The 17,001-nt window shown below is 50.3% G+C and overlaps 2 protein-coding genes across 10 annotated transcripts in view; one reads left to right on the forward strand and one right to left on the reverse strand.

Moving 5' to 3' along the window:
* Window positions 1–9,806, reverse strand: part of C10H16orf78 (chromosome 10 C16orf78 homolog) — a 115,432-nt gene extending 105,626 nt beyond the window's left edge. For 6 of the 9 annotated variants that reach the window (XM_060392289.1, XM_060392288.1, XM_060392284.1 and 3 more), the window contains exon 1: window positions 9,573–9,710. Coding sequence is in view for 1 of the 9 variants with exons in the window: in XM_060392279.1 (XP_060248262.1) it covers window positions 9,573–9,803 (231 nt within the window). In the remaining 8 variants the exon portion in view is untranslated. Of the gene's footprint in view, window positions 1–9,572 lie in introns of all 9 variants that reach the window. The other 3 variants (XM_060392279.1, XM_060392287.1, XM_060392282.1) reach the window with 3 other exon arrangements.
* A 113-nt stretch (window positions 9,807–9,919) lies between these two features.
* Cbln1 (cerebellin 1 precursor) lies at window positions 9,920–12,173 on the forward strand. Its single transcript, XM_021656912.2, has 3 exons — window positions 9,920–10,564; window positions 10,714–10,833; window positions 11,836–12,173. Exons 1-3 carry the CDS (start codon window positions 10,301–10,303, stop codon window positions 12,031–12,033), a joined length of 582 nt encoding a protein of 193 aa, XP_021512587.1. The 5' UTR covers window positions 9,920–10,300; the 3' UTR covers window positions 12,034–12,173.
* The last annotated feature ends 4,828 nt before the right edge of the window (window positions 12,174–17,001 follow it).

Below are 17,001 nucleotides of genomic sequence, written 5' to 3' on the forward strand. Positions count from 1 at the left end.
TTTTCCTCTATCTCTCTCCCTTTCTTCTTTCCTTTCTGTTTGTTTTTTAACCTGTTTTAGAGAACTTAGCTCTCTATGTTTACAAGGTAAGCATTTGCCAACTGAGCTAGCTTCCCAGCTCCCTATCACAACAATTTTTAAGATTAGAAATATAATTGTCATCATGTTACAGCTGTAAAAATGACTGTATGACATGGGCAAGCCAATAATCTGTCTTTGGCAGTGATATCTATATCTGTATGTTTATATCTGGATATATACTAAAGGTCACTATATTGCTATCTACCCTACCACCAGCGTTCTTCCAGAAATAGCTAACAGAAATACAGTACTTCTTTTAAATGCATCTTGCCACCCTGATTAATATCAAATAGACTTTTCACAAGCAATCATTTGGAAACAGTTTCAGGAACACAGGGCAATATATATATATATATATATGTGTGTGTGTGTGTGTGTGTGTGTATGTATATAAATGTGTGTATATATCTGCATATATATATATATATATATATGTACATCATTTAGGGAGAAATAAGAAAACAGAAGGATTTATGATCTTTAAGAATTTTCTTAAGAGGACATAGTGGCACATACTCTAATCCCAGCACTTGGGAGGCACAGGCAGGTGGAGCTCTGTGAGTTCAAGGCCAGCCTGATCTACAGAGTGAATTCCCAGTCAGCCAGGGTTACACAGTGAGCTCCAAAAACAATAAAAAGAATTTCAAGTTAAATAACATTGCTTAGCAGAAAAGGGTATCATATTTAGGGTCAGCCAGGATTTGAACCTGAGCCAACATTACTTTCCCAAGGGACAAGAGAAAGTGAACACGATTTAAAGAGAGGAGACAGAAAATCATCCCAGCTCTGCAAGCGCAAAGGCTGCCTCAGCCATACCACCTTTACATACCCAGACTCTGGTATTAAAAAGCACCCGAAGGCCTTGTGTTGGGGTGACTGTGAATCTGTCTATGGAAGGCATGATGGTTTTCAGTAGCTAGCACACTGTAAATGTAGGCAATCGCTCAGTTTTGCTGAATCGTAAATATACTACTTAATTCTATCCAGGTATACATGGCTCTGTGGAGCCTCTGATGGTATCTTTTCAATATGTTAACAGTTCGTGAATAAGATAGCTTTCCCAGCAGAATTAACCTGATGCTTTTCTTAAAACATCTAGCCTTGAGTCCACCCACAAAATAATGCTTTGGTTGGAGCAGTGCTCATAAGAATGGTTATCCCAGTTTCTCAGACGTTAAACATCACCCACAAAAGAGACTGCTTCTGAAAAAAATGCATTTGTGCTGGGAAGAAAAAATTTCTACTTCTAATTATAAATGATTTACTGGTGAAAGCAAACAAGGGCCTAAGAGGCACTTCCCTGAGTATCCTCATGTGGGGTTTGCAAGGCTGAAAGGGATGGGAAATGCCTGGACAGCACCAGTGGATATTATGTGAATTTTAATACTATTAGAAGGAAACCCTCTCTCTTAGGCATCCAAGAAAACCGTATTAAGATACAACTGCTGAGGTTTGGGAGTGGATAGACACCAGAATTACAAAAAAGGTTAAAGGACACAATCCTAGTCCATAATACGAAAGATCACTATATTGCTACCTTCCCTACCAGCGTTCTTCCAGAAATAGCTAATGGAAATACTGTACTTCCTTTAAATGCATCTTTTTACCCTGATTAATATCAAGTAGGCTTTTCACAAGCAATCAATAAAAAATTATCTCAGGAATATAGGGCAATTTGATATAATTGGAATAATTCTTTGGGCAATGACCAAAGATTGGCCAAAGAATTATTCCAATTATATCAGAGATAAGTATTTGGAACAATACTTATCTCTGTAGACAACAGCATTTGTAGTATTGTAGCATTTGTCTCAGTATTTGTAGACAACAGCAAGCCTGTTTTCAGTTAGAACGGGGTGGGAACAACCAAACTGATTTAGGCCTCCCTATTTATCTTCTAGAAAAAAAAACCAACAAAACAAACAAACAAAAAAAAAAAAAGAAAAGTAATTCCACATCTAACAAGAAAAGAGAAAAACTAAAGTAGGACCAGTTCTAGCAAACCTCATTTTTTTTTTTTTTTTTTTTTTTTAGCTCCATCCTTTAGGTCTGAAATGAATCTTCCTGAAGCAGTGTCAGACTTTGTGCCAAGTGACTAGAATATAAACATCCTTTTGGTTGCTCAGCAAGACATATGCTCTAAAGAAAACCGGGCTCAAACAGGCACGTGGGTTTCTACAGAGCAAGGGAGAACCCTCCACAGGACTCCATTTTCGGAGCCTCATCTGAGCTCTCTGTCTCCTCCACAATGATGGCAATCCACTGCTTTCCTGATCCCTTGCACTAATGAACTGCTATAAATTTGTTTGGATGCTCCAGAGACTGCACTTAGCTTTGGAGCAATGCTGAGGATGCACCCCAGATTCTTGCCTCACCTCTTACAAGGTGTACTCAGCATTGTGGGCAATTTCCATGGGAGACTATTCTATTTAAAGAACTCCTCTTCCAGCACAATACAAGAAGTCGTTTATGAAGATACAGGAGACACAGTGAGCTCTCTGTTTACACAAGCGTAATGTCAAAGCATCCCTTCCACACTCCCGAGGTGAGGGGGTGAGGCCAAGGGTGTCCATCTGTAAGAAGGGAGAATGAGACCATGCAGTGGCCACAGATATGGGACATGGGACACACATAATGAGCACAAGGTCTCACAGGGATGCTGAGAAGTCAGACAGGCAACGTGTGGTTCCCCGATGGAAGGATGGAAAGCAGAAGCAAAGCAGTGCTTCCTACTTCCTGCTCCTGACCTTAAACACAGGCACCACACTCCCTTCTCAGAGCACACATTAAATGGAAAATCTTAAAAACAAGTAATTTTTAAAGGGCACATTAAATTTATTAAAAGGATACTTTCCACAGACCAAAGCCCAGGAAACCACTCTAAAATCACAGGATGTACAAATGTAACATCACCACCACCTTCATCTTTCATTTGCAGGCAGGCAGACCAACAATCCTTGAAATTGCTTAAACTTAAAAATGGAAACGGCAACATAAAATTTATAATGCTGATTTTCCAATTAAATCCCTAGTTAGAAATGGCAAAAAAAATTAAATGTCATCTACAAAACAGCCAAATCTTGGCTTGTAAAGTATCTCTTTAAAGATGATTCAACTGAAAAAAAAAACAAAAAACAAAAAACAAAACAAGAAAAAAAACCCACCCTATGGCTGTCACAATCATGCCGCAGCCTGGATTAGGTGGTCAGTCTGATCTGCAAGATGAGAAACGAGGCACTATTTGTGCCAGGGATAACACTTAAAAGGAGAAAACACGACTGCTACAAAATCAAATATTTCCTAATGCTCTGGGTTTTGCTCACTGACAAATGTCCAGCCCCCACATTAAATAATATGTTATGTGGAGGGTAGTCAATACACATTTGTTGACTAAAAATAGTAAAAAAGAACTTACAGTCTGTGAAACTGCCAGTTACGTACACATTGTTACTGAGTACACAAGCAGTCTTTGTTTTAAATTTGAAGGTCACAGATTCCACTCTTTCTATCTATTAATACTAAGAAAGACACTGTCTGAACTGTCCTACACCAGAGAAGAAAAACTGGCCAAACAAGAGTGAACTCAACTTATCCAGCTTCGGGAGGTATGGAGCAAGCAAGCGGCAGTGAAGATGAACTTGGGTACTGGGGGGTGGGAACCAGCTCTCAGCTATGGCAAGCCAACAGCATGGATTCTCTTATTCCATCTCCACAGTCAACCTCTTGCTACATCCTGCAGAGAGGAGATGGCTGATCAGATGCCAGCCTATGAGCACAGGAAGGAGTTTGTACTCTCTCACATCCTGGTTCTAGAATCACTACAGAGAAGCCAATGTGCTGTGGAGTCTGAGGACTTACAGTCCAAAGCCAGCTGCAAAATGCAGGTAGATGACTCAGTAAGAATTAAGGTTCAAGGCACTCAAAAGTATAGGTCTTACCTAAAACAGCTACAGAAACCTTATCTCAACACAATCTTACAATGTTGATGCATTACTTATTGGCACCCATTTTATAGTGCTTGAGTAGGTTAGGAAAACATTCAGGAAATCTTTTAACACGACATGAAAATCAGATAAATTGTGAAACATCCCTACTTATTTACAGAGTCATAACAAGATGATTCTAGGAACTCGGGTAGCTTGTTCTCGTCTGTGGGCACTAGCTCTGAGTACTGTTTTCACTGAATTTGTTCTAGCTTTTGCGATTGTGTGTAGAGGGCTTATTTGTCAAAGGTTACTTTCTAATTGCTTTGTATTTTCTCTTTTGGCAAGAAGCTCAAGCAATGTAAGCAACAGTTATAAAATGCACAATTAACTTAAATGGCTGATGAAAAGGATTCCCTCATAAGTATCTAAACATTGAAATATATTGTATTGTGGCTTGCTTCCAATCTGTTACTTTAAAATGTAAATCATCACCTATTTTATGTAATAACATAAAATGCTTATTTGTTTAAACTAGACAAGGATAAAAGTTTACAAGCTTAAAAACTGAATAGCAAGAATTTTTCTGCTTTTCCAAAATAAAGACATTTGGTAAGATCTTCATATTTCAAACACTCAAGATAGCTTTATGACTTCCCAAGACATTATTAATGCCTGTCTGCACTGTGGGGACACACAAGCTTTACTGGGATTCGGTATTGGCTAATTTAAAAACATTTTTTAATATTTTTACTTTTTTATTCTCAAAACTGTATAATCCTAATTTGTTAATTTGAAATATACAGTTTTTGTATGTCATGCAGCTAATCTAAATTTGTAGTAAGTCAGCATTTAATCCATTGCCATTTTCTATGATTATACAATAAATGGGCCTACCAAAAATAAAGTATACTGAATACATTGGTTGTCAGGACACAAGATTTTATCCAAGTTTGTGGGATCACAAGTGGAAAGGATCTAAACTCAGGTGAAATGGAGAGATTTTCCCAAACAGGTGTTGTCAGGATTAGAACTCATGAGCAGATGCTGAGAACCCAGACTTGGCCTTGGGCAGAAGAGTATTCCCAGAGCATACTGGCGCTCTGGAGAGGAGCCCTGGGTACATGGGGCCCCTGGGTAGACAGGGCCAGGATTTTCCAAGATCACTCCTCACCTCCACCCACAGTAGAAAGAATGTCGGCAGATACCTCAGCTTCTTTCTCACCCACCTCTGATCTCCTTCATGGGCTGGCACCAACTGAAAGTTGTGAGGTCAGCTGCTAGGGAAAGAGCAGAGCAAGAAAGGGTGGCCCAGTGGAGGGCGCACAGACATAGGGAACTCAGCGGCTTATGCCTCTGTCACTGAGGTCTGCTGTGGGTGGAAGAACCGTGACTGTGCCTCTGACTTAATCTGTAAAAGGCCTACTAGAAATACCATCTGGAAATGTTCCTTTCTGGGGGGAATTACAAATATATGGTCTCTATTTTCATGTTTTCTGCATTCTCCATCCTTAAAGGTATACTCAAATAGTTTTCTTTCATTTCCCTTTTGTGGGATGGAAGGTTCAGCAGTCTCTCTGGGGAGCAGCCTTCTCAAAGCCCCACCTGAGAGCTCTCTGAGCCATGGGGAATCTTCATATAGCAGCGAATGGATGCACAGTGCAGGAATTTACCAACTATCAATAGACATGGAGATAACTCTCCCCAAAAGGCAATCCAGCCACCCACAATGACAATACCCATACCCCATACCCAATAGCTCTCTCACGCATTAAATTTGAAGTGGACACTCAAATCATTTGTTTGAAGTTATCTCATTTATTTTCATGTGTGTGGGTTCTCTCTACCTTCTGATGGCAGGATAAAGCTGAACAGATAGAAGAAGAGCCAATTCCACCATTTTCAAGAAGCATGCTTAGCAGAGCTGAAGGCAAAAGTGAGAAATGATGCCCACTGCTGACTGCTGGGCAACACAGAGGCCTAATTTCACACACTGCTGGCCCTCCATGAATGTCTGCTGAATTGGCTAAACAACCACCAAAAACAGCACGTAATTACTTCTGGGGAAAAAAAAATCGGCTAGTGTTTGAGGTTTCATGTGTGTGTGTATTTCCTTTTCTTTCAAGAGCAGGTCTGTAAGATCACATTATATTTTTTCTTTGACCTTGAAAAAAACCTCATCTATCTGAAGAAAATATTCATATTAAACTTCACATGCTACAGCATACTTAAAATCATCATTCTGAAAATTGTGCTGCATCTTTTAATTAAAAAAAAAAACATGACCTAAGAAAATGTAGAACGTGGTATTAACATGAGAGCCAACAGCAATTTAAATGTATTCTTTTTTAATAATAAAAAAATATAAAATGTTACAAACCTGGCCTTCACTCTACAAAAGGCTTGGCATCACGTCACAAAGATAATTCTGAAGCATAACCTCTGTGACTGGAAAGCAACAATGCTACATCTAATTTTTTTTTTGGTGAAAGCTCAAAGATTCACACTTTCAGTAACTTAGGATCAGACCTATGAGACATCTGTCTCCCAGGCACTGATGTGAAATGAGCTTTGATTCCCTACATGTAACACTCTTCAGAATAAAGAAGGCCTTCCCTTTTACTTTAAGAAGAAATTAACAAGTCCCAGACATTGGCACTCATTGGGCCTTTAAACCGAGGCTACAGAGACGAAATCCTGCTTGGTGTGAAGAATCCATTTTGACTTAACAAAAGGGATGAATTCTGTGAGAAAACACTGCCTTTCCTGGATGTGTCCTCCCGGTCCCTGGCTGTTCTCCCTGGGGTAAAGGCAGGGGCCGCGGGGCTGCCAGGAGCCTGACAGCTGTGGAGGTGGCTGTCCTCTCTCAGAGCTCACTTCGGATGGGAATTCAGAGCACAGCAAGAGGAAATTGCCTTTGAGCTCACCAAAACACTAGGCCATGCTTAAAGCCGATACGAAGGATAACAAAAGCAGTTCAGACTCATTATGGGTAATCTGTAGTTCACTAAAGCTTTCTAACATGGTGATTTACAAGCTTCACCAAAGCAGCCTTTTAACACCTTAACAGTATCTCTGTACCAGAAGGCCTAAACAAGTTAAACCCCAGGCTGCATATTTCAAAAACAACCAATTCTTTTTATTGCTCCCACTCAATTCCTCACTCGTTCTCATCACTTGATGAATGTTAAGGAATTGGAGGTATCTATCCACCCTTCTGGAAACCTAAAAATTGAAAAGATAAAAAACTAATCCCATCAGTCTTGAAAAAAAAAAAGCAGAATGTTACAATCAACTATTATTATTTATTTGGTTCTAACATGTGAGGTGTATGGCTTTATGCTAAAAGTCAAAATCATCATGAACAACATCATGGACAACAAAAATATCATGGACAGGTGACTCAAACTGTTCCATGTAAGAATGGTTCCGGGATTTTAGCTCCAATTATTGACAAAAGGCAGATGTTTCCTACTAAGACTGAGGTGACAGTACCTACTGAAGATTTATATCATATAAAAACACTCTGAATATGCAGCTAAATTTGAGAAGAAAGCCTAGTATCCGAATGACAAGTCTAACTTAACTGTGCAAGTAGCAAGAAAACCCTAGGCTTTTTGCGCTGACCAAGCAAAAACTTTAAGCCAGTCTGAACGGATGCTGTCACCTGCCCCTAGAAGAATCCTGACTCTAAAAGCACAAGAAGCCTAAAAGAGTGACTGAACTTGAGCTCTGTAATGATTTTCCCTTCTCATCTACATGGTATCCTTCAGTCACCACAACTCAGGAAAGCATGTACTTATAAACATCATTACATTAACATTCATTTGTTTTTACCATACTACACAGGAAAAGGATGAGAGAGCTAGAGGCATGATGGATTTGAAATCTTTCATGGAGAGAAGAGGCCACAGGCCTTAGATACTCATCAAATGAAGGTATAAAGAGGGTAAGGCAGAGCCAGCAAGTCCCAGTTCACTGATTTGGGACTAGTACAGCACAAGGTTCTTGCAAGTGACCCAGGCTAGAGACCAAAGTGCAGCTGTCTGAGAATGGCTCAGACAGGACACAGGGATGGAAACAGGCTCCCCGCGGGAGGTTCTTCCACTGATCATGTTTAGGTCGACTTGCTGGGACAGAAAAAGAATGGCTGAGAGGAGGCAGGGAAGCAGACAAAGGCTGGGTCAGTTAATAAATGCAAAGAAGGCTTGCGGGCCCTGAGAACAGCTGTAGACCAGAGAGCCATTACTCTTAAACAGAAGCTGGGGAATCCCAGACATCAGGTTGACAGTCCAGCAGTGGGCACTGCTCACCAAAGCCTCATCAGAGGACAGGATGAACGGGCTGGCGGCCACCTGGCCGGAGGCAATCTTCCCTGTTTACATCCTCCTGGAAAACAGAATTCCCAACCCCATGTCTTTCTCTTGGTTGTACCTGACCAGGCGTCACTCAGCAGGTGCTAGGAGACATCAGAGTGGCTGACAAGGTCGCTGGTGGCCAGAATACTGCAAGGCTACGTTAGGACTCTCCTGGGTGTCCTTTCATATAGCTCTCTCTCCCACCTCTTTTTTCATGTCAGAGCGTGAACATGAGAACTCTAGGCGTAACCACAACCACAGCTGGATTCTGGGGGATTTCTCAAGATATAGGAGCTGAAAAAAAACTGTACTCCTGCTTTAATTTAAAGCGACCCACCGCTTGTTCACCCACCCCTTCCCTTTTGCTCCTACAGCAAAGCACTCGCTGGAAGGCTTCAGAAGAGAGGCAGAGGCCCGCAACTGGGTCTCCTCCCTAATTCTTTAAGTTGTTACTAAAAATAAATAAATAAAATTTAAAAATAAAAAAAAAATCTTCCAGCAACAGAGGAGGCTGGGGAGGCGGCTAGGTGTGGCTGTCCGGGACTTCGGAAGCCGAAAGGGAAAAGCTGCAGGTCTTCCCAGGAGGCCGTCAAGGCATCAATAGGCTGAGGCCTGCCTCTCCGCTCACAACAAGGTTCTGGTGGTGGGTGGCCGCTGGTGAGCTCCAGGCTGTGCACAAGTACCTCGGCCTACCTGTCTGCATTCCTGCTGCGAGGCGCGGGACGAGCCCACCTCCGCAGCTGCTCGCCTCACACTGTGCGAGGATGTGTTTTCACTTTGGTTTTTGGATACATGTGTGGTTTAAGTCTACAGTGGACAGGTGCACAGCTCATACCGGCGCGGGTGCAAAACACGTTCCAAGAACCAGGGAGGAAACTACCGGTTCTTGCTACTCGGCGTCCGTGCGCGAGGCCCGCCTAGCCGGTCTGCAAACCTGCCCTCGAGGGAACGAGTCCACGCGTGACCCCGGGGCGCTCGGACGTTCAACCTCAGCAGTCCCTGATGTCCGCTCCACTTCCCGCGGCACCTGCGCCCCGGGCCGCCCCGCAGGCCCCGCCCCGCACGTACGTGCCCTTAACCAGCCCGCGGCTGCCGCTGCCCCGCGCGGCCGCGCCCACGGGGTGGCGCTCCTGTCCGCCCCCGGCACCCACGCGGCGCCCCTCAGCAGGCGCGATCCTGCACTCGCGACCCGCCGCGCGCCGCCTCCTACCTGAGAGCCCGGGAACCGGGAGCCGGAGGAGGTCGAGGCAGCTGCGGGAAACGTGGCCAAAGGAGAAGGCTCAAGGAGAGAGGCTGCGGCGGGCTGTCCGGGAACGCGCGCGCGCTCCCTCCGCTGACTCCAGGCCGGAGCCCAGCCCCGCTGCCGCGCGCCGCCCGCCTCGCCGCGCCTAATAACAACGGCGCCCTGGGTCAGGTGGCCGCGCGCGGACAGGGCGGCCATTGGCTCGGCGGGGAGCGCGGTGCGTCGCGATTGGCTGGGGGGTGGGGCCTCGGCAGAGGCGGGGCGGGGCGGCTTAGGGAGGCGGGCTGGGAGGGGCGGGGGCGGGGCCAGGCTTGGTCCGCGCCTTTGTGCCCGGCGCGCGCTCTCCGCCCGCTCCGGCTGCAGCTCCCGCTGCATCAATAATTCAGAGCGGCGGCGGCGACGGCAGCGGCGAGTGCGGACAGGAGGCGGCGGCAACAGCGGGGACCAGGCAGCAGAGGCTATGCATCCAAGTGCGGCTGGGCGGCCGCGGCACCCCTGAGGCCCGGGCGGGGCTCCGGGTGCACGGCACGCGGAGACATTTGTCCCGGAGTGCGAGGGAGAGGCGTAGCGGCCCGGGAGGCGTCGGCAGAGCTGCGCACAGAGCTGAGGAGGGGGCTTCGGGGCAGGACTGGGGAGGGGGGCGGCTGGCGTTGGCAGCCCCCGGGGCGGGGGGCGGGGTGGGCGCCGGAGGCGCGATGCTGGGCGTCGTGGAGCTGCTGCTGTTGGGGGCTGCGTGGCTGGCAGGCCCAGCCCGCGGGCAGAATGAGACAGAGCCCATCGTGCTGGAGGGCAAGTGCCTGGTGGTGTGTGACTCCAACCCCACGTCTGACCCTACGGGCACTGCCCTGGGCATCTCTGTGCGGTCGGGGAGCGCCAAGGTGGCTTTCTCTGCCATCAGGAGCACCAACCATGAGCCGTCCGAGATGAGTAATCGCACCATGATCATCTACTTTGACCAGGTGAGTTTCCCCGTTCTCTTGTAGCGTCCAGAATGGGTCGGTGGGGGGTGGCAAGGAGAGCGTGGAGGTGGGAGGTGGGCTCTGCGGGGGCGCGTGGAGCACGCTCGGGGGCACTCCGGCCACCCGCTCTCGGCCCCGTCTCCGTTTAGGTACTAGTGAACATCGGGAACAACTTTGACTCCGAACGCAGCACTTTCATCGCCCCGCGCAAAGGCATCTACAGTTTTAACTTCCACGTGGTGAAAGTCTACAACAGACAGACCATCCAGGTCAGCTGCCGCCTGGGGGACAGGGTCTCAGCGGGGGGTCCGGCCGTGGGGCTCTGTCGGGGGCTCGGTGGAAGCGGGAGGCGGAAATGGGCGGCACGCGCCTGGCTGCTCCGGGGACGGCACCAGGGCCGCAGCTCTTCGGCTGGCATTGCTCCTTAAGCTGTCCAGGGCTGCTAAGAGCACCCCGAGGCCGTGTTCTGCCTTCGCTTTCTGGACCCTTCCATGCAGGCCCCTCGGTTTCCCCCGGGGACTTCCTGTAAGGGCTGTTAGCTCCACAGACAGCTTCTGTAAGGTCTCCTCCGAGCCCGCTCTCTGGGCTCAATTCGCCGCAGCCCCAAAGCCTTTCCGGCCGCTTTTCTTCAGCACCGCGGACAGAATCTCCTTCCCTAACCGCAGACCCTTCATTTGCAGACTGTCTTTAAACTTGAATGTTGGAAGGGTCGGGGTAAGGATAGGAGGGGCAGTGCCCCCTCTGGGTCCAGCCATGCCCCGGCCAGCGCCCACCGGCTAGCCGGGTGCCCAAAGATGTCTGCGTTTCCTTAGAGCGCCCGCAGAGGCGGAAAGCGCGGCTGGGGCCCGGGCGCCTAGCCCGTCACTGCAAGGGCACAGGCGGGCGGTGGCGGGCGCGGCAGGGTCCGGACAGCCACCCCTGCCTCGTGACCTGGTCACGGACACCCGGGGAGGCGGCAGGCGCGGGTGTTTGCTCAGTAATTCAGGGCGCGCGGCGAGCTGGCGAGAGGCCCGAGGTCTCGGGGCGCCACAGCCACCTGCGGGCTCGCCAAACTAGAAGGTGTCCAGTCGGGACTGGCGTGGCGCGCTCGTCTGGCCGCCGTTCCGGAGAGGCAGACCCCTCCTCCGCCTGGAGGCGGCGGGGTGCCCGTTCGAGCCCCCGCGGCTCGGCCGCCCTTCGCCCCCCAACCCCCTCGGGCCTCGGTGGCTGCTCGCCGGGTCCCCGCCCCCGCTCCGGTGCCCCCTGACGCAGGCCTTTCTTCTTCCTCCCAGGTGAGCCTCATGCTGAACGGGTGGCCGGTGATTTCCGCCTTCGCCGGGGACCAGGACGTGACCCGCGAGGCCGCCAGCAACGGCGTGCTCATCCAGATGGAGAAGGGCGACCGAGCATACCTCAAGCTGGAGCGGGGGAACTTGATGGGGGGCTGGAAGTACTCGACCTTCTCCGGGTTCCTCGTGTTTCCCCTCTGACTGGCTCGCGTCGGGAGCGGAGGCCGGAGGAAGGCAGGAGGGGAGCGCGGAGGCCGGACAGCGCGGGGGCCGAGGAGGCGGCGCCGCCGGGAACTCCCCGCGCGGGGCTCGCTCCCCCGGGCGCCCAGGCGCGCGCCGCCGGCGTCCCACTCCGTCCTCTCCCTCGCCGAGGAGAAGGGAATTTCGCTTAGCTCTGCACACTCCCATTTCCAAAATTAAACTCGCCTCCCCCAAGCCAGTCGCCGTAATCGAGGAAGAGACTTGCCTTGTCATTGTTCCTTACCCGCGTCCCTGTCCCCCACGATTAACGAAGTAATGTGAAATGTTTCTCCCGACCCGACCCCCCACCGAACCCTGCCACTTACTGAAACTTAGTCCGCCCGCCCCGCCCCGCCCCCAGTTTGGAGAGGGGGTCCGTTGGTTTCCGGGTTCTGTCTTTGCACGGGGCAGGTAGTTTTAACCTAACAGGTTCTGCTCTTGGAACACCGCGCTGAGCTAAGAGACTTCGTCCCCCGCTGGGGAGCGGTGAGCGAGGAGGAAAGACTCGCGTCGTGGTGACCGGGTTGATGCAAATCTGCACCGCTGCTCCGCGAAGAACTCTTCCGGGTGGACGCCGGCTGCGGTCCGTCCTGCTGTCCTGTTCGGAGTGATCGTGCAATCTAAGGCTGCTTGGTGTTTGTCCTCTGATGCTTGTCGATGCCCCGTGTTCTGTGGCTCCACCGAGCGCCAAGGAGCTTCTTCGGGACGCTTCCTCTTCCTCTGTAAAATACGTGTGAATAGCCAAAATTTAATTTTGCTTTAATCCAATAAAGTCAAAGTGGGACTTTTATTTTTCTGAAACAGCTTTCTAAACTTCGCATTTTCCGGGTTGCGAGGTTGAGGGCTGGGGCTGCCCGAGGCTGGGCGGAAGACGCAGCCCGAGAGGCCAGGGCACACGGGCTTCTTGGCAGAGCCGTTCAGCGCTTCCTCCCGCCGCGGGCTCGCGCTGGCTTCCCTGTGCCCCTGCTTTGGTGGGACGCGAGAAATCTGACCCAAATCCTGCCAGGTGTGACTGAGGGCCCGGAGCGTCCCCACGCTTACTGTCCCCGGATGTCTCCAGCTCCGCGCAGCTCCCGAGGCGCCTCGCGGTTCGAACCAGCGCCTGTAAACCCGAGGTCCACCCGCCACACAACCCGCGGCCACCAGACCTGCCGTTGCACTCATTCGCAGGACTTTAAAGGGGGTTCGTCCAGAAGTTTTGGTTGTATCGAAACGTAATGTGAAAAGCAAAATTGAAATAAACGACTTCGTTTTAAGTCTGGAAGGTTGAGCCTGTGTTGGACCCGGTGATGCAACTCCAGAAGCGGGTGGAAGCGGAGGGCCCAGGACCGAGATCTGCGGCCCGGGTGGGCTCCGGTGGTGCTGGGTTGAGATTCGGATTTGAGTTTAAGGGTTCTGGAGTGCGGAAAATCGGGTTGGTAGCAGCATGGCAGGAAAATGCCTGGCATTTCCGCCTTCTGCTCCTTCCTCCCCAACCCAAGCGCTCCACAAGCGCGGCTGGCCTGGGGATCTCAGTCCTCTTTCTCAACCACGCAGTCTAAGGTGCCTCTGGCAGCGACGCCCTCCACAGAGCCGGGGTCCCAGGGCACTGTAGGGGACAAAAGGGGGCTTCCAGAGTGATATACCAGAGTGATACACCGTCGAGTGCCTGGTCCCACCTGAGGGGAGCCTTGCAGGAATTTAATAGAAAACTGAATTCTAAGGCTTTTTTTTTTTTTTTTGCTTTTTTTTTTTTAAATAAGAGCTTTGTCTTCGGTCTGCATGCTGGGAAGGACAGGTCAAGGACAAGGGAGTCTTTGCTAGAGAACCGCCTTGACCAACAGCTGAGCTGTGCAGAGCCTACCGTCCAAAGCATAGAGGGTGGCTCACTGCTCCAGGCTTACAGCCTGTCGGGGGTGGGTTTAGTGCCCGCCACCCTTGCAAGCTGCTCCCACAAGGCCGTGGAGCTCAGAGGGCTTCAGGATTGCCGCCCATTCCTTTTCCTGAGCGCAGACCACTCCAGTTCCAGCGGCCAGGGCTCTGGTGCCGGGGAAGCCCCAGGCCGAGTTCCGCCTGAGTAACTTGGGCAAGTCTCCCCGCCCTCGGGTTGCCCTTCAGTATAAAGGTAGGGAGGAGTGTAAACACCTGCAAGTGCCCCTCCTTCTCTGGAAACCCGGACGTTCTCTGGTCTGGAACCAGGGGCCTGCCTCAGCAAGTGACTCACTATCCTGGCTGGGATGGAGGCAGAGAGCTGTGGGTCCCCACTGGGGCCCAGAGCTGAACCCCAGGGAGCGAAGGTAGAGTTAGTGGACCCGGAGAAAGAAGAGGAAACGTCCTCCCTGCGTGGCCCTTGGTAGGACTGGGTCCCTGCGTCTGAGGCTGGCGTTGAAACTAGTCCCCCACCTCTTCCTCGGCCTGTCAGCCCTCCCCTGTGCCGCTTGACCACCCACCTCCTAGTCCTGTCTCTGGTACTCATGGTACCCATGCCTACCACCCCGGCCTTGAAGCTGAAGCTACTCTTTCTCTCCTTTGTTTTTCAGAATCCCATTCCACAGAGGGCCTAAGTTCCCTTAGAAGGCTGCCTCTCCTTGGGAGCTGTCAGGCTCCCACAGAGCAGGTAATGCTCTCCCTAGGAGGCTTGCTGCCTGCTTACATCCTTGCCCTCCTGGGAGGGCCTAGTCTGATGCTGGCAGGAAAGGAGCCGCTGGGGCCTGGGCTTTTCTCCCCTTTTTACTATGGGTTTCACACGGAATGGCCACCTCCATTTGCCTGAGCAGGGCTGTGGACACCTCCCCCATGTTCCTTTGGTCAGAGGCTAGTGAGCCAACCTATGCCTGAAAATTGGACCCCAGATAGGGTCATTAGAAACACCAAGTGGCAGGTTGGAGATGGATGGAGAAGAGAAGCCCTGGAGAGCTGCAGTTCCCCAGGGACTTCCTTCCTGTCCTGGCCAGAGGCTTGGAAGGTAGGTGGGTGGGGCGATTTTAAAACCTATACCTCACTTCGGTTCCCTTTAAGGCTTTGAAGCCTCTGATCCCTGGTAGATCTGGGCCTCCCCGCCTGCTTTCATCTAAAATAAGTTGCTTCAGATCCCAACCTGTAAGGGTTCCGGGACCACCCCGAATTTTGCTTCCCTCTGGGTCTGGAACAGTCCCACTCGCTGCCCCACCCCCGGTTGCCTTGGTTACTTCCTCCTCCTCTGCCTAGAGAAGTGTGCAGTCCCACTTCTACACTCCAGGACAGCAGAATTATCATCCCTTCCCTGCCTCCCTCTAAGGAGGGTGGAGACTTACCTGGTCCTATCACCACCCGCCTCTGTCTCTCTGAGGGCAGAGGTTAAAGTTTATGCTCTATGGCGAGTAGCAAGAAGTATGAGGAGGGGAACGCAGAGAAGCTTCCTAGAATGCACTGCGCCTAGCAGTCCTGTGGGCCTGTAGACAAGGCCACCCATCCAACTTCCCTGGAGCCGCCCGGAGCTTGCAGCACTCGGGGAGCCCACAGGGGGCTGTGCCTGAACGTCAGCCGTGAGGAGAACGGCACGCTGCTGTGGATCCGATTGACTCCTAATGAGAACATAATTACCTAGGTGGAGAGAGAGCCTCGCCGGCCTCTAATTGTGTCTTAATGGAGGTAGGAGAGGGGAGGGACAGACTCGGACAGAGAGAAGGCAGACTCCAGTCCTGCCCCCCCACCCTCCCGCCCCGGACCTAGGTGAAGGCCCCGCCCTCTCTGACTGTAATTTTGCACTGTAGTCAACACCAACTTGAGCCTTACATCCTTGCCCTCAGCTCCAGAATGCTTAACGTGGCTAGTTGGTCTAACTTTTCTTATTTGTGCCTTCGCTTCCCAGCACTCAGCCACTTCCCTCTCGCAGGCGCTTGTGCACCGCCATTACAGTCCCATCCAACAGCGACACCCAGGAATGACGAGAGGGGTGTGGGCAGTGAGACTACTCTCCTGTAGTGCACCTGGCCCCCTGCCTTTGAATTAACACTGTGGGGGAAATGCTTCCCAGAGATCATTACAAAGGTCTCTTGAGTTCTTTGCGCAGGGTTCATCATAGAACACAACTCTTATCTTGTGCCTCAGTTCCTTGTATTTTAAATGGAGACTATAGTGTGTTCACTGCAGTAAGAGATGTTTAATGCTCCACAAGTACAGGGCACTGTGAGTTCAGGACCTCATCTTGTGGGGGTCCGCCACCAGCACAGGGCCCAGCCCCCACCCCAGATAGTCGTCTTCATTCTTGTTGCTTATATATTTGCATCTTTTCAATGCTGATGACTGTTTTCTGTCAGTAGGCCTGTGTGCTCTTTATCACACCTTGAACACTGTTCTCTGCTGTCCTGTCTCTGTATGCCTTTGTCGGTGATTCCTTCTAAACCAGTATCTTTGTTTTCCTCTTCCTCCTTGCCCCTGGGCACACACCATGGCACTGGGTGTAGAGCTAGTATCTTGTGATGATATCACGATCTAAAGCAAATTGTGCCTGGCATGACCGAAGGACCTGGGCACATCCAACACAAATGTTCTTTGGAGGACTTTCTGGAGCCCTCCCCCTCCCCCTATCCCCTCTTCCTCCCCTGCAGCTGCAAGGACCTTCCTCTTCTACTCACTCTCATATACCCATTTCTCTTAGAGGATGAGTCTATCTCCAGGAGTCAGTCCCAGTTGTGATCCTAGGGTGACAGTCAGCAGGGTAATTAGGAGGAGGCTAAGAGAAAATGCATAAGATGGTATTTGCTGAGTCTTGTCACCCAGAAGGTTCTTTGTTGAGCATCAATGAGACTGCCTGAGAAGTTGGGTGGACACATTTTTTTTAACTTTTATTAATTACACTTTATTCACTTTGTATCCCCCCCATAAACCCCTCCCTCTTCCCCTCCCAATCCCACCTTCCCTCTCCCTTCTTCACCCATGCCCTTCCCCAAGTCCACTGATAGGGGAGGT

The sequence above is a fragment of the Meriones unguiculatus genome, chromosome 10, assembly GCF_030254825.1.
Source record: "Meriones unguiculatus strain TT.TT164.6M chromosome 10, Bangor_MerUng_6.1, whole genome shotgun sequence".
In the NCBI taxonomy this organism is placed as follows: Eukaryota; Metazoa; Chordata; class Mammalia; order Rodentia; family Muridae; genus Meriones; species Meriones unguiculatus.

What these genes read in the sequence shown, in the direction of transcription:
- Cbln1 (XM_021656912.2), top strand. Translation starts at nt 10,301, where the DNA reads ATGCTGGGCGTCGTGGAGCTGCTGCTGTTGGGGGCTGCGTGGCTGGCA. An exon ending in TGATCATCTACTTTGACCAG is followed by an intron (nt 10,565 to 10,713) that starts GTGAGTTTCCCC and finishes GTCTCCGTTTAG; the next exon opens with GTACTAGTGAACATCGGGAA. An exon ending in ACAACAGACAGACCATCCAG is followed by an intron (nt 10,834 to 11,835) that starts GTCAGCTGCCGC and finishes TCTTCCTCCCAG; the next exon opens with GTGAGCCTCATGCTGAACGG.